General features: G+C 40.5%; 1 protein-coding gene across 1 annotated transcript in view; it reads left to right on the forward strand.

Moving 5' to 3' along the window:
* Positions 1-2144: 2144 nt before the first annotated feature.
* Positions 2145-16524, forward strand: part of Btk29A (tyrosine-protein kinase Btk29A) — a 362292-nt gene continuing 347912 nt past the window's right edge. Inside the window, exon 1 of the mRNA XM_065229507.1 lies at positions 2145-2518. Coding sequence (XP_065085579.1) covers positions 2366-2518 — 153 coding nt within the window. The 5' untranslated portion in view covers positions 2145-2365. The remainder of the gene's footprint in view (positions 2519-16524) is intronic.

Consider the following 16524-nt stretch of genomic DNA (forward strand, 5'->3'; position numbering starts at 1 on the left):
AATTTATTTTCCTATAATTCTCCATACATAATTTGAGTTTTTCATTGATTATTAGTCTATCGGAAACAGAGTGAAATTTTTCGGAGTTTCCTTTGAATGTGAAAATCGCTTAGTAGAAATTATGTTTTGAGAAATAGGTACAAAACAATGAAATTTTTGTGTACCAGGTATAGTTTTTACATGACTGAACAGCTCCTTGAGTTCATCGGACATCTTTGTGTATTGATCATTTGAAATGAAGCAGAAGTTCAATTTTGTTATGCTTGTATCTGTTTGTTTAACTGCCCAGTCATACAGTTCTTGTGGAGTTGTGATTGTGTTTCCATAATCTCCATAATCTCCATAATCTCCATAATTTTCCCCATGTTTGTGGAGCACGAGCTGCATAAACCGCATATCGTACAGTCGTGAAAATTTGATAGATTGTTCACCGAGGTTGGCCTACCAATCGATCAAATTTGTACGATAAGCGGTTCATCCAGCTCGTGCTCTAAAAAAATGTTGAAAATGAAGTTGTATCTTCGATGTACAATCCTTAAACCACACAGTTGAAACAGTTAAAGTTATTATTATTTACCTAGTGTATCATCAAATTCCTGATGTTCTGATTGCTGATGACTTGTTGATGGTTGCGGCTCTTCAAACTTCCGAGCATGGCTTGATTCTTTTCCATCCGATCGCCTCTTTTTCGGGAGAGGTGTCCTATTGTGCACTAAAATTCCACGACACGATTCACAAATACGCATTGTTACATCCAATTGATGATCAAAGCCCCATGAATGTATTTTCTCTATGAGACTTGATGATAAATTACGTAAATTATTGCGGCTGCAATTGGGATTGTTTATGTTGGCACTACATTGCACCCTTTTAATAATCAATTCAGCAGATTTTTCCATTGTTGTATATATAAACACTTTTTCGTTTCAACAACTATGCAGCACTACACTTTCAACAACTATGCACTACAGCAACTATGAGCATTGTTGTGATATCACCAAACTTAAATATTAGATTATGTCGGTAGAAACAGACTGCGGTGCTTTAAGTTTATACCTTATATCTCTCATGTGACTACCTGCGTTGTTATATAACTGCTATATAGCAGGTAACTTAACGATTATTTTAGGCATGCCTTAAATAATCGTTAAGCTACCTGCGCTATTATATGTATTCACTTGAGAGATGAGGTATAAACATATATGCATATTGCTTACTAATGGACACACCTAATACATAAAAATAAATGAATGATTATTTTTCTAATTAAATTAATCACAAATACATGAATTGAAATCTTTTCATGAATAAAACATACTAAGTGATTTTGTTGATTTGGAACAATTTGAGGGTGGTTTTATAGAAGTTGGATAGAGTGTATGCATATATTATAATACAATCCATCACAGGAAAGTGCAAACCATGCTGAGATGGCTGTTCCTCATTAGAACGTTTTGTTCTGAACTCTTATTGGACGATTTGCAGGTAACTTCTCTGTACCCTTTTCAAATGTTAGGCTAGATTTCGCCCAGATTATCGAAAAGTATACCCATAAAGTTTAATCGAATTTTAATAAGGTTGTGCGCGTATTACTATTCGACTTTCAGTGAAACACGCTAGAAAAAAATTAACATGAAAAAGTTGTTGTTCGAACAACTTTTTTTCCTTAAAAGCGCCCACTTTGCAATGTATGAAGAAAAGTTAGGTAATTATATTGCCTTTCATGAGAAAAAATATCAAGCAAATCTGAGGGGTACCATTTTTGGGAAAATGACTTTTAATTTTTAAATATATTTTTTTAGAGTGTAGAAACCGATTTTTTATTTTATTAAATAAAAAAATTTCAGATTATTTGCTAAAAGTTCGCCATACATCACTTTTTTGTAGGGCTTGTCATTTTTAAGCTATATCGATTTGAAAAAAAAATCGACAAAAAACTTTGACCCTTATCAAATGTTAGGCGAGATAAATTTTGAAAAAAATAAGTACGCAAAGTTGCTTAAAATTGCTAAGTCTCCACACCCACAAAGTTCCATAAGGTTCTGAGAGGGTGCTGCCAACCACTGGATGAGTTGGCGTGAAATCCGTCAAACGCATTGTCCCAACAAAACGGTGAAACTCATCCTTCTCTCAATTGTTCACAGCACCTTCTCACAGCGCGCAAGATGTGATTCAACAATACAGGGAACTCCTTAGTGTGTAAGGGATCAATGTAGCAACTACATTTAAAGCAAATTCACAAGGTGGCCATATAAAGTTTATAGTCAAGAAAAAAGAAGAATAGCTATATATTTTTATCATCGTTAGTTTTTTCCAATCAAAATTTTTATCGAATAAGTTCTAAGCCAAAAAAAAAAGAAGTAAAATGAACGAGCGTCGCAGTGACTTTGTGATCAAGGCCGGCTACATGATCAAGCGATCGCAAAACAAGAAACGCTTCACCCCAGTCAACTACAAGATGCGCTGGTTCGAGTTGACCCGGTTCTATCTGTCCTATTACGATATCGGCAATCTTGAGGTAAGTGCGTTTCTCTTTCTCTGTGTTGTGTGTGTGTGTGTGTGTTTGTGTGGTAATGATCATCCGATAGCAAACCATTTTCCGATGACACCGCCGAGTTGTGCGTGAGCGATATCTAACAAAAGCGTGTTAACAAAGTCCATTCGATCGATTAACCTATCATCAACACACACTCTACACAGAACTCCATCCACACGCTGAACAAGACATCGTCAAATCGTGCGCCAATAATAACTCATCAATAATGCTGGAAACATCATCACATTAACATGCGTCTGACCCTTCGTTCGGACAATACCAGTACTAACGCTCGGCCTTAGCGTTGTAGCATCACCAATCACGATGGTTCTTTTTTTCGGAAAAGCATTAAGACTTTTAGACTACCATCATCAATCATCCGGTAATAATTGTGCGTGCGTTTGTGTATGTTTGTATCGTAAGTTGATGTTGCATTTCGTTTCTACAGTAGGGAATTTGATAATCAGAATTATCCGGAGGATATCGGAGCCAGGACCAAGGATGGAAAATTTCATTCACTTGCATTCTTCTTGCCGACTGTATGCTTTGCTTTGACGTTTCTCTTTCGATCATTCCCAGTCGCATAAAAACTCTCCCAATGCACTCTGTACATTGTTTATACCGATGAATTCATGAATCAGCAAATGAAGCGATTGAATGACTCTAAAAAATTGACATACGCTATATCCACATTCATTAAGAATCAGTTGAGTCATAGTATTGCTTTCTAAAAAATCATTCGTGAATCAAATTTCTGAATCTATATGAATGCAAGATTGCGTTCATGAATTTGTGTGTAGAATTGAATAGAAGTCAACTGGCAAATGCTATTATTCTGTGCTTGTAGCTGTTAGGCTTATTTAGCAAGTTTTTTTTTTGGTCCGTAACAAAGTTTTCTAGATGCACTTCTTATCGGTCTTCTAGATTTTTTACGCATCTGTAGGGAGCGCATTGCGAACTCTCAACATACTGTTTTAGATGCACTTCCACAGTTATTAATTTAGAGCTTTCTATGCAAACCACAAGCACAATGATACTCTAGGGAAGTCGAGGAAATTTACAACTCGACAGATTCCTTCGACCGAACCCGCTGCCTCCGGCTTTCTAATATCGTGCCTTTACTGACGAGGTTATCTGAGACCCCTGCGAGACGTAAATACTGGAAATCGTTAATTTCGCGGTATCAAGACATGAGGGATGCTTGAGAAACTGTTTTGATAACAAAACAGGGTTCAATGGAGTGAAGGGAGCTTGGGACGATGGCTACATTCAATTATCCCTAAGGTGTCGAAGTTTGCATGGTTCAAAGGGTTTAACTTGAGTCGAGACTTCATACGTGTGATGTCTCGTCTCATGTCCAATCACTATTGTCTAAACGCTCGGGGTTGGGAGACAGCAATCTCTGTGAATGTGGATAAGGTTACCAGGACGCTGATCACATCCTTTGGTCTTGTGTGGAGTATCGTGGAGTCAGATCACATTTTTATGATTCCCTTCGGGCTCGAGGTAGACAACCTAATGTTCCAGTTCGGGATATTTTGGCTAGACGCGATCTGGAGTTTATGAAACTTATATATGTTTACTTTAAGGATATTAACCTTAGATTGTAAGTTTGATTAACCTTGTGTTTAGTTTGTGTTGAAAAAAAAACCCCAGACGTACAGTTTTTTTCAATGTTTGTTTTCAAGATGAATAGAAATAATTTCATGCTTTAGGATTAATTAAATAGTTGTATCGTAAACCACATTTAAAACCTCCTTCTTCCCTTTTCCCATCCAAAAAATTGTAAATCTCCACTAACCTCGAGACGACCGCGAGTCCAGTTCCTTTAACTTTAAATATAAGACAGTAATAATGTATAACGCAAAGGATAACTCGGCTCTGTAAAGTTTATTCGATTGAGCCTGTACAAATAAAGTAATTACAAAAAAAACAAAACAGGGTAAGTGTGCAACTTATGGTACTAAAGCTTCAGTGTTTCGTAGGGTTAAATCAAATTTGAAATAAATTATCATGAATTCTATTGCGTACGCACTACAAAAAAGTCTTTTAAATTTCCAGGGCTGTTACAACAGGCGCGGATTCCGCGAATTTCGCGGATTTCGCGATTTTCGCGGATTTGTCGCGGATTTAAACTTTCAGTCGCGAAAATCGCGAAAACATTAAATGATGAAGGGACGATGAAATCGTGAAGGGACTGATGTGCTGTCACAAAAATTGTGGAATTCAATGTAACATTTCCGTTCCGGATTATAATTCCCTGAGGCCTGTCCAATGTGAGACATTCTCTTTTTTTCCAATATGAACATAGCAATTTTCGTTGTCAAATCATAAATGAATCGTTCAGTTGATTTGTTCTACTACATCAACCAAGACTCCAATAATGTCTGTAGTATCGAAATATGTCCAAACAGATTAAAAATGTCTATGTGGATTGTAGCCGACCTATTGCTACGTATATAAGATGTTATAGGTTCTGAAATCATTCTGGAGATCAGATTATTTTTCTACTAGATCACCCAAGACTAATCCAATATCTGTAGTATCGAAATATGCCCAAACAAATTTGCAGTGTCTATGTGGATCATGCCAACCTACTTTCGTGTATGCCAAATGTTCTAGGATTTCCAAATCGATATTTCGATACTACGGATATTATCCTAGTCTTTGCTGATCTAGTAAAACAAATCATCTGAACTGCAGGACGATTTGGAGAACCTAGTTCATCTGGTAAACGTGGAAATAATTAAACATTATCCATATAGACACTATGAATCTGTTTGGACATATTTCGATACTACTGACTTTATCCCAGTCCATGGTTGATCTAGTAGAATAAATCATCTGAACTCCAGAACGATTTGGAGAACCTAAAACATCTGGTATACATGACAAAAGTTCATGCATGATCCACATAGACTCTGTGCATCTGTCTGGAAATATTTCGATACTAAAGACATTGTCCCAATCTCGGTTGATCTAGTAGATCAAATTATCTGAACTCCAGGACAATTTGAAAAACTTACAACATCTGGATTACTCGGAAATATATCATGCATAATCCACGTAGACAATTTGAATCTGATTGTACATTTTTCGATACTACAGACATTGCAGTCTTGGTTGATCTAGTAGAACAAATCAACTGATGTCCTGGACGATTCGGAAAACCTATAATTTCCGGTATAGGTACATAGTAATAAGTCGTACATGATCCACAAAGTCACATATATACGATTCGAATATGATTTGACACCGAAAAGTGCTAGGTTCGTATTAGAAATAAAAAAAAATATGAAAATGTCTCACCATTGGACAGAACCCAAGGAATATTCGTGTAAATACACAACCGCGACGTGACCAACAAGTGTGACTTATGAATCTTTGGTAATTTCTCGATTATGTGCAGGGTGTTTGGTTTGAATTGGAAAAAAAAAATTGAGAAAACTAGAGCCAAATTAACTACAACATTTAGGACAGCAAAATACGTCAGAGACGCAAAGGTTAATTTTCAAGAAAATTTGCATTTCAAATGAAAATGCTTTAATTAAAAAAAAAAAAAAAAATTGTTTCATCAAATCTAGGCCGATATTATTCAATAGAATCTCATAATGTAAGGGTGTTTTATTACTTTCACTACGGACATGAATGCATCGCGGAGATGTAAAATGTCCTTAATAAACAAACAAACAAACAAACATTACTTTCACTAATTACTCAGAATTTAAACTATACCTAAATAACTGAAGATGATACAATGCTATTAAAAAAATTTAAAAGTTACAAAAGGCGCAGCTACAAAGCAACTCCATGCTGGAGGCGACTGAGTTCGATTCCCGTCCGGTCTATTAATTTTTCGGGTTGGAAAATTTCTCTACTTTCTTGGGCATAGGATGGTACAGGCATAGAAAGCTCTCAATTAAAATGTGAAAGTACTTTAAAGAACACTAAGTTGAGAGTTGGCAAAAATCTAATATGCTATAAGCAATAAGCTTGTAATGCTATTTTTCGGCAATGAAAACAGTTTTTTTGTCGCGGATTAGTACTTGAAGTCGCGGATTTCTTTTGAGAAATCCCGGATTTCGCGGATCAAATTTAGAATATCTTGTTACAGCCCTGAATTTCGTTTCCCTGAGACCGACACATGTAAGCGGCTCTTTTGACGTAAGAATCAGCTGAAAGGAACAAAAAAATCAATTCAATCAAACGTTCTCTTCGTTGAGTAGCTTATGTTTCGGTTTGAGAACACTTAATTTTTCATTGAATGGTAAAAATTGATATTTCTTAGTGTGTAGGTAAAGGTAACATATTTGTTCCAAACTTGTATCGATATAAATTTAGAAAATAATGAACTAGCAAAACTGGATCTCTTTTCCTATTACATTTGTTACTCATTCGTATTCTCCTAAATTGATTTCTTCAGGAATAATGTTACGTAATGTACATACAAACTTTTATACGTCAATCTGAAATATGCAAATATGTTTTATTTTAGAAGAGCTACCGATGAAAAATAACCTTATCCTCACAATTCCGGCTCAACCTTGATACCGCAACTATAGGTACACCCAGGGCTGTCTTGCATCAACGTAGAGAGAGCAAAGTCAGTGATGAAAAATATTGTATTACTATATTCTTCGCACTCCAAGCAGCGCATGACAAATTCCGTATGAAGACAGTCCTCTTTCATTTACGCCGTGAAAAAAAAAACTAGCTCAGTACGTTCTCTCTCTCTTAGATCGGTCGGTTACTCGGAGAGGATTAAAAACTGTACGTTTTAGTCAGCCGTTCCGTATTGTTTGACAAAAAATGATGATCGTTGGAAGCAACACAAAAAACTTAAAATGGGTGCAAAACGGATTCGAACCACCAACGTTGATATTAACAGGCTTGTGTCTTCACTACTGGTCTATCAACGCTTAGGAGAATGGATAGGCTAAAGGAAAACAAGAAGCGCTCATAGTGTGGTTACTAGTCTGCGCACATGCACCATGCATCATACAGAAAAGAGAAGTGAAGGTAGAAGATGCGATAGGATTTGTTCAAAGGGATTACTGTCGGCTTCTCTTCGTCAATGACGAAGGATGTATGGAAATGATGGTTTTTGTAGCGCGACAATTTATTTTTGGTTTTCGTCAAACGTCACTGACCAAACTGACCGTTACCAACTCTGGGTACACCTACCCTAAATGGTTTTGCAAACAATGTTTTCAATCGCTTATTTCTCGCGAATAAGAGCTCACTATCACCAAAAAAATTTCCCTACCTTTATGAGGGTTTTGTAGACCATGATTTAGACTTGAATTTCTTCGAAAGATAAAGAACAGATCCAAGTAAGTATGAAACCATATTTTGTTACATTCAAAGTGTTTTTTATGTTACTTCATACGCGAAGTTAACGATTTTCAGAGTTGGTTGGAAATGCTAACATGAAGCTTTAGTGTGATGATTTATTAGCTAGAGAATGATCTTTAGAAGAGGGAAGGTGGATAGTTCCGTTAGAGTACGGCAGTATGAAAATTGAATAGAAGTTGAAAATGAGCGAAGGGCCATTAATGCGTCCGTTTTTCAAGATAGACGCACATTTTTGCCTAACCCGTACGATGTACGCGGGGACTTGAAGTATGTCTCCAAGTCCACAGGCAAAAATGTGCGTCCCTCAGTTTATGAGCAACAAGAGCTAATAAATCATCACACTAAAGCTTCATGTTAGCATTTCCAACCAACTCCATATTTTGTTTCCAGATGAAGTTTTAGGCATAATTATTTGTTTATTCCTTGGTAACCGATTTTTGGTAATATACCATTTGTGGTCAGTATTCTTAATATCAAAAATCAGGAAGCAAAGAATTCGTAAAAAGGGATACCGGCTAAAACTTCATCCGCAAACAACCTTACCACTTTGTTAAAAAGGCAAACAAAACGAGAATTCTTGCAAGAGCACGGTGGGTGGTTCAGTTCTCCCATAGTTATTTCTTGGCTGTGTTCCATCCAATTAAACTGATTTTTCCTACGTGATGAGTATCAACCTAATAGGCTCATCACTCATCCATTTACCGTGCTATTCGATGGCTTCCTGTAATAAATCCATAGAAAAGCACCTACCACAGAACAAATTGAAAAAAATATTGCTCAATATTCTCAAAATCCCTTTATTTCGATAGTACATTAAAGGAATCTCCCGATTTACGCGGTGGATGGTGCCGACCCTCAAATTTCTCAGTAGTGATTTTCAATAGGTAACTATTCACAATAGGTTATTTGACAATCTCGTTAGCTTAGAATGACTTATCAACCAGCATACGTAAAACTCGTAAAACGATCCAGATGAATGTTTTGTAAACAATCTTTGTGAATCAATGAATGCATTCATAAACGATTCTTCCCAAGTAACATTGCAAGTTTTATAGTGGTTTTAAAGCATGCTACAAGTCTAAATCAGAACCGTCATAAAACCAAAATTGTTACTTGGGTTCTGTCTGTCATTCATAGAAATATGAATGCATTGTAGGAATGAACCAACGCATGAAAAAAACATCAATGATCGCTGTCATATCTTTATCTTTCCTTTGCTTTCTCTCCTTCATTCACGGGAAAGCGTTACTCTCCATAGAGATGTTTTTGAATGATTTCAAATTGAACGTTAGGCGATGCGATTTTTTTTCCATCACTGGCCAGGACAAATTGATTGCTGGATCTGCTTCTAGAGAGGCCTACACACTTAGATTTTTTTTGCCGAGATTGGCACCACCGAGCAGGCTCAGCATTTATTTTTACTGAGAAAAATTTATTTGTTAGCCGAGATCTCGGCAAAATTTTCACTGAAATCCAGCAAAATAGATTGCCGAGCTGCTCGGTGGTGCCCATCTCGGCAAAAAAATTCTAAGTGTGTATGACGAGTTGCGGGGAGTATCTATGACCTTGACTTATAACATACGACGTCTTGCAATGATTTTTTACATGTTAGATGAACCGGAACGTGCCGCTTCTTTCTGTTGTTTGTAATCATCCAGGGAAACTATTTCCGTGCATTTTATCAAAAAACACGTTCCATGCTAGATAAATTTCTTTGAAACGGCTAAAAAAGGCACTCAAAATATCTAGACCTAGATCTATCAATAAATCATGAGAAATTTCCAGTGGAAGCTGGTGAAAACATTTTTGAGAGGTTTAAAAGACTTTCGACAGTGTTCACTCGGCTGTCGACAAAGGCAGGCCACTCTCGATGTGTGCCACGCGATCGCCTGTTTTATCGGCAGCAACCATTGTGTGGTCCTCCTCATTGTTCTTCATCAGCAGTTCTTTCGGTCGATGCGTCGTCGACTTTGGAAAGCAACCGTTTCGAGTTGAGTGTGTGAGTGCTGACCACGTTTTGCGTCCATTGCTGCAATGGAAGCGCTCTGACCCCCGATGGCGTAACTTCCATATAATGAAACCACTGGAAGCGACTCCAGTTCTGATGGACGAGGCTTTTTGGATAGCGGAAGATAAAGTGTTTATTGTGTTGTACCTTTTGACTATATTTTTAAGATGTATTGTATAGTGACCAAGAATCCTCGGCTCTGTAAAGTTAATTCGTTTGAGCCTTATCAAATAAATTAAATTAATAATAAAAGACTTTCGGAACAATATCCGCAGAAACATTCCTGTCAGGATTGTCCGATATTCTTATTCCTAGATTCTATGGAACCGGTTTGAGTTCGTGCATATATTCTCTTAAATACTAGTCTGTATTGTACGAAATGCATGTGGACATCCTCCAAAATCTTTGTCGGAATTGTTGATTTTTTTTCGGAATTGTCTTTCCTTTTCTGGTCATATCTCTGGAATACTAATAATAAATGTAACGCAGCTTAAGTTTTCCAGCGGCGCTGGTGGTGTAGTGGTAAGCGTGATTGTCTCTCACCGTCACCGTAGTCACCGACAAACCGACATACTTTTACTTACCAATCAGGCTAAGGCCTTGTTGTCCTCTGCTGTCCGAAGAAGTCGTCTCCACTCTACTCGATCCATGGCCGCACTTCGCCAGCCTCGTAGTCTGCGAAGGGTCCGCAGGTCGCCTTCTACTTGGTCGATCCACCTTGCCCGCTGCGCGCCTCTTCTTCTTGTTCCTGTTGGGTCGCTTTCTAGAACCATTTTCACTGGGTCGTCGTGCGGCATTTTTACGACGTGCCCAGCCCACCGTAGTCGCTCAATTTTTTGCAATGTGGACGATGGATGGTTCTCCCAGCAGCTGGTGCAATTCGTGGTTCATTCGCCTCCTCCACGTTCCATCCATCTGCACTCCACCGTAGATGGTACGCAACACCTTCCGTTGGTCCTCCACGAGCATAGTCCAGGTCTCGTGGCCGTATAGGACCACCGGTCTAATCAGCGTCTTGTAGACAGTCAACTTCGTGCGGCGGCGAATTTTATTCGATCGGAGCGTCCTCCGGAGTCCAAAGTAGGCACGATTCCCTGCCATAATGCGTCTTTGAATTTCTCTGCTGGTATCATTTTCGGTGGTCACCAGTGAGCCCAAATACACGAACTCATCGACCACCTCGATTTCGTCACCGACAATCTGAACTCGGGGTGGGAGGCTAACATTGTCTTCCCTAGAACCTCTTCCTTTCATGTATTTTGTCTTTGATGCATTGATGGCAAGTCCAATCCGCCTAGCTTCAGCCATTGTCAATGTCATCGGCGAAGCCAAGAAGCTCGATGGACTTCCTGAAGATCGTGCCACTCGTGTCTATCCCAGCTCTTCTGATCACACCTTCTAACGCGATGTTGAATAGCAGACACGAAAGTCCATCACCTTGCCGTAACCCCCTTCGAGATTCAAAGGGACTCGAGAGTGTCCCCGATACTCGAACAACGCACATCACTCGATCCATCGTCGCCTTGACAAATCGCGGAAATTCGTACTCGTGCATAATCTGCCATAGCTTATCTCGATCGATTGTGTCGTATGCAGATTTGAAATCGATGAACAAATCTAGAGCAACATGTGAAAAGCGCATACAAGCTTTTTGTAAACAAATCTTGTTATGCCCTTTTCTCGCCACCCATATGACACAAACGCAAATCATCCACATCATCGGGTAGGGGAAACTTTCCCCTTCCCGATGATGTTGTTGGTTTGCGTGGGCGACCCTCGGTTGGTGAGAAAAGGGCATACAAAGGATTGTTTACAAAAAGCTTGTATGCCCTTTTCACATGTGGCCCTTGAAATGATGTATAGGCACGTTGTATTCGCGGCATTTCTGCAGAACCTACCGAATCGCGAAAATTTGGTCCGTGGTAGCGCGGGCACCTATGAATCCCGCCTGGTATTTCCCCACGAACTCTCTTGCAAATGATGACAGGCGGCGGCATAGAATTTGCGAGAGTACCTTGTAGGCGGCGCTCAGCAGTGCGATCGCGCGGTAGTTGCAGCAATCCAACTTGTCGTCCTTTTTGTAGATTGGGCATACGACACCTTCCATCGGTAATATCTCCTCCTCCCAAATTTTGGCAATTACCCAGTTCAGCGCTCTAGCCAGTGCTTCACCACCGTATTTCAATAGCTCCCTTGGTAGTTGATCTACACCAGTTGCTTTGTTGTTCTTCAGCCGACCGATCTCCTCCTCAACTTCTTGAAGATCAGGGGCCGGTAGCCTGTCGTCTTCTGCGCGTGCTCCAAGGTCTGTTGTCGTGCCACCTTCGTTTTCTGCTGCTTCACAGTTGATGTGCTCGTCATAGCACTGCTTCCACCTCTCAATCACCTCACACTCGTTCGTGAGAAGGTTACCGTCCAAGTCCTTGCACATATCGGCTTGCGGCACGTAGCCTTTGCGCGAAATATTTAGCTTCTCATAGAACTTCTGTGTGTCGTTTACGTGGTACAGGTTTTCCATCGCCTCGCGATCTCGGTCTTCCTGCTGACGCTTCTTCCTTCGGAAAAACGAGTTTTGTCTGTTCCGTGCTTGTCTGTATCGCTCCACATTCAATCTCGTGCGGTGTTGCAGCATTCTCGCCCGTGCTGCATTCTTCTCCTCTACTAACAGTTTGCATTCGCCGTCAAACAAGTCTTTTCTTCGGTCCGGGATTGCAGTACCTAGTGCCGCTGCAGCAGTACTACCTATGGCTGAACGGATGTCCCTCCAGCCATCTTCAAGAGAAGCTGCGCCAAGCTGCTCTTCCGTGGGTAGTGTAACTTCCAGCTGCTGCGCGTAGTTCTGGGCAACTCCGGCGTCCCGTAATTGCTCAATGTTGGGTCGCGGTGTTCGACTTCGACGTGTGTTATGCACCGTCGAGAGTTTTGAGCGCATGCATACTGCAACTAGGTAGTGGTCCGAATCTATGTTCGCACTGCGGTACGTGCGGACGTTGATAATGTCGGAGAAGAATTTCCCGTCGATTAGAACGTGATCGATTTGGTTTTCTGTGTGTTGGTCAGGTGATCTCCAGGTGGCTTTGTGGATATCCTTGCGGGGGAAAAAGGTACCTCCAACTACCATACCCCGGGAGGCTGCAAAGTTCACGCATCGTTGGCCGTTGTCGTTCGATACGGCATGCAGGCTGTTTGGCCCGATTGCCGGTCTATACATTGCCTCCCGTTCTACCTGAGCGTTCATGTCGCCGATGACGGCTTTGACGTCCCGTTGCGAACAGCCGTCGTACACCTGCTCCAGCTGCGCATAGAACGCGTCTTTCTCGTCGTCGGGTCTCCCTTCGTGTGGGCAGTGCACGTTGATGATGCTGTAGTTGAAGAAACGGCCCTTAATCCTCAACTTGCACATCCTCGCGTTGATCGGCTGCCAAACAATCACGCGTTGGCGCATCTTACCCAGCACTACAAAGCCGGTTCCCAGCTCGTTGGTAGTGCCACAGCTCTAGTAGAAAGTAGGCTCTCGATGCCCGCTTTTCCATACCTTTTGTCCCATCCAGCAAAGTTCCTGCAGTGCTACGACTTCGAAGTTGCGTGGTTGAAGTTCGTCATAGATTAACCTATCGCAACCCGGGAAGCCGAGCGATTTGCCTTGTTCCGAGTTTTCAATCGTAGTCCTTATTTCGTCGCGTAGGTCTGTGCCGATTGTTCCGATCCGTATTTCTTTCTTAGATATTTGAAACTTTATGTTTTTTCCAGGGTGGCTTGTGGGGCCTACCCCAAACCCCCTGTCTCGCCGGGGGACTATCGTGCACAGCTCTGTTTAGAGTCCTACGCTGGCATTAGGACGGTGATCAGCCGCTCCTAACATGGGGAACAGACGCCGTTTTGAGCCGCTCCTAACATGGAGAACAGACGCTCGGGTTTGGTGAAGCATTTCCTCTAACACCGTACTATGGTTACCGCGCCAGTGTTCGCATCGCACCTCATCACTTTGCTATTGCCGGACTGGCAACATTGCCCAGACTACGCCACCCAGCTGTGTCCATGTTTCAGCTGGCAGTCTTTTGTTATCATATGACTCGGGGAGACGTGAAGCAGGAACTTGTGAGGGCCAGGGCTAGGTATTCCGCTCTTTCCAGGTTGTCAACTCACCATTTTGTAGCCCAAACCGACATACATGACCATCATTTCACAAACATCTTCCTCCAGCGATTCCAACCACACAATCCAATTTATAATGTTATTATAAGGAACTAACTCAAGCCACTCCAAATATTTTTTTAGATTCCGTTAATAGGTTTGATAAAATTAGAGGAATTTATGAAGTATGAATTTATGTTTCTTTAACGAAGTCATCCTTTTAATGTCACTATTGGTAACTTAACTCAAATATTTGGAAGTCACTATTTGGACAATATGGGGCAACCCCGGCGTAGTGGTTAAAATCCTCTCACGCCAAAGTCACGAGTTCAGATCTCACCCCCGGACAAGTCACGATTGACCCAAGAGTGTTAAAGTGACTGTTAAAAAAAACGTTAACGTTGGTCATTATTTCCGTAATTTACTATTATATTGCAGCTCCACTACAAGCCCTGATTTAATAATAATAATTAATTAATCCTTTAAATTTGTCGAACCTCTTAACGGAATCCCTTTATGAAGAGCTTTGAGTGGGTTGGTATATTTCCTTTTAATTCCGTTATAATTGCTTATCTTTTGACAGATACGCGTATTTCGTCTACTACTTGCAGACTTTATCAGTGCCAAGTACTCAACACCACTGGTGTTGGACAACAGTGGTGTTGAGTACTTGGCACTGATGAAGTCTGCAAGTAGTAGACGAAATACGCGTATCTGTCAAAAGATAAGCAATTATAACGGAATTAAAAGGAAATATACCAACCCACTCAAAGCTCTTAATAATTAATTGTTGAAATAATTTAATAATTAATGAGTAGACCTACGTTTATTGAAACTGAGTGGAATTTTACCAATAAATAGGTATTTGATTCTTACCGTACATCTTCTTCTTCTTCTTCTTCTTCTTCTTCTTCTTCTTCGCATTTCAAGCTTATTGCATATCGCATATTAGCTTATTGCGTGCTCTCAACTTAGTGTTCTAGATGCACTTCCACAGTTATTAATTGAGAGCTTTCGATGCCTGTACCATTTTTGCATTGGTATAATTGTGTGGCAAGTCCAATCATACTTCTATGCCCAGGGAAGTCGAGAAATTTTCCAACCCGAAAAATTCCTAGACCTGACCGGGAATTGAACCCAGCCACCTCCAGCATGGTCTTGCTTTGTAGCTGCGTCTTTACCGACTGAGCTAAGGGAGGCCCCTGAAAATGTACTTGAATAATTTAATTTAATAGATCTTGTCTGAACGAAGGCTGAAAAAATGAATCATTATAATATAAATCCAAAGTTTTTCCATCATCGAATGGCTAAAAAAATAAATCAATCCGCCTGAACGTAGGTTGAAAAAAGGAGAAACTAAAGATATCTCATCATCGAAGAGCTAAATAATTTAAATCAATAAATCCAATGGCAGTTTTGTTACATCTGTGTCACAAATTGTGCTGTTAATTAACCATATCGTCCGGCCATTTTCCACAGAGATGGCGCTGTTCCGCTGGTAGGAAGTAATAATAATCTCCATATAGAAGTTGAGAGAAGTGGGAATAATTTGCTTTCGATGCATATTCAGGTAAAGGAAAGATTCAAATTTGAGAGAGAAAATTCGCTTTAACGAGCTCAATCTCTCAACATGCTACGTATTTTGATGACACTCGATTTGTGATTTCCCTCTCAAGGACTACAAAATAGAGTACCTGACATTTCAAAACATGTCTGGTATCTCTATCACAGTAAACAAATTTTTTTTATCTTACTAACATAAAGAAATCGCACCAATACGAACACGCCTGGAAAGGACTTACTGGCATTCGGCCTAGTGACCCATTACCACTGCTTGCTGCAACCTTGTCAAATTTCTGTCGACTTCTTTGATTTGACATCGGTTTGAGCCCCTTACTGCATCTCTGTTGCGATTGGTTTCCGCCCTTTCTTAGTGCGTGGTTTAACATTCACGTTCTCTTTCTGTAGACATTGACTTCTGATGACATCGCCGATGGAGCTCAGTATTTTAAATCCAGTTGTGAGCCCGCTAAGCACGAATCGCAGCCGTTTGGGATTTTTTGAAAGTTCCATCAGAAACTTCAGTAAATTCAACCAGGATAGGCTAGCGGCGCCGGTGGTGTAGTGGTAAGCGTGATTACCTCTCACCCCAGCTGGCCTGGGTTCAATCCCAGTCGGCGCCGCTGGGATGATCTGAGGCATAACATCTCTGATCACGCCTTCCTTCGGATGGGAAGTAAAGCCGTTGGTCCCCGGTTCATGAGTTGATGAGTCGATAGGTAGGGTCCAGGTGTGAGAGCTGCCTTCCTGGCGTCGGTAGCATTGGTGCTCAGCACAGAAAACAAGATCGACGGAAAACAAATCAAGGGAAAAAAAACCAGGATAGGCAGCATGTTGAGATTTTTTTTTCTGAAAGCTGATAAAAAAGGAATGCAAATAAGAACCAACTCATAGGTGCCGAACATCCTATTCGGCAGGCCACCCATTAATC

Source organism: Ochlerotatus camptorhynchus, unplaced genomic scaffold (assembly GCF_037179485.1).
Source record: "Ochlerotatus camptorhynchus isolate MF236.1 unplaced genomic scaffold, CSIRO-AGI_Acam_v1.1 ptg000315l, whole genome shotgun sequence".
NCBI lineage: Eukaryota > Metazoa > Arthropoda > Insecta > Diptera > Culicidae > Ochlerotatus > Ochlerotatus camptorhynchus.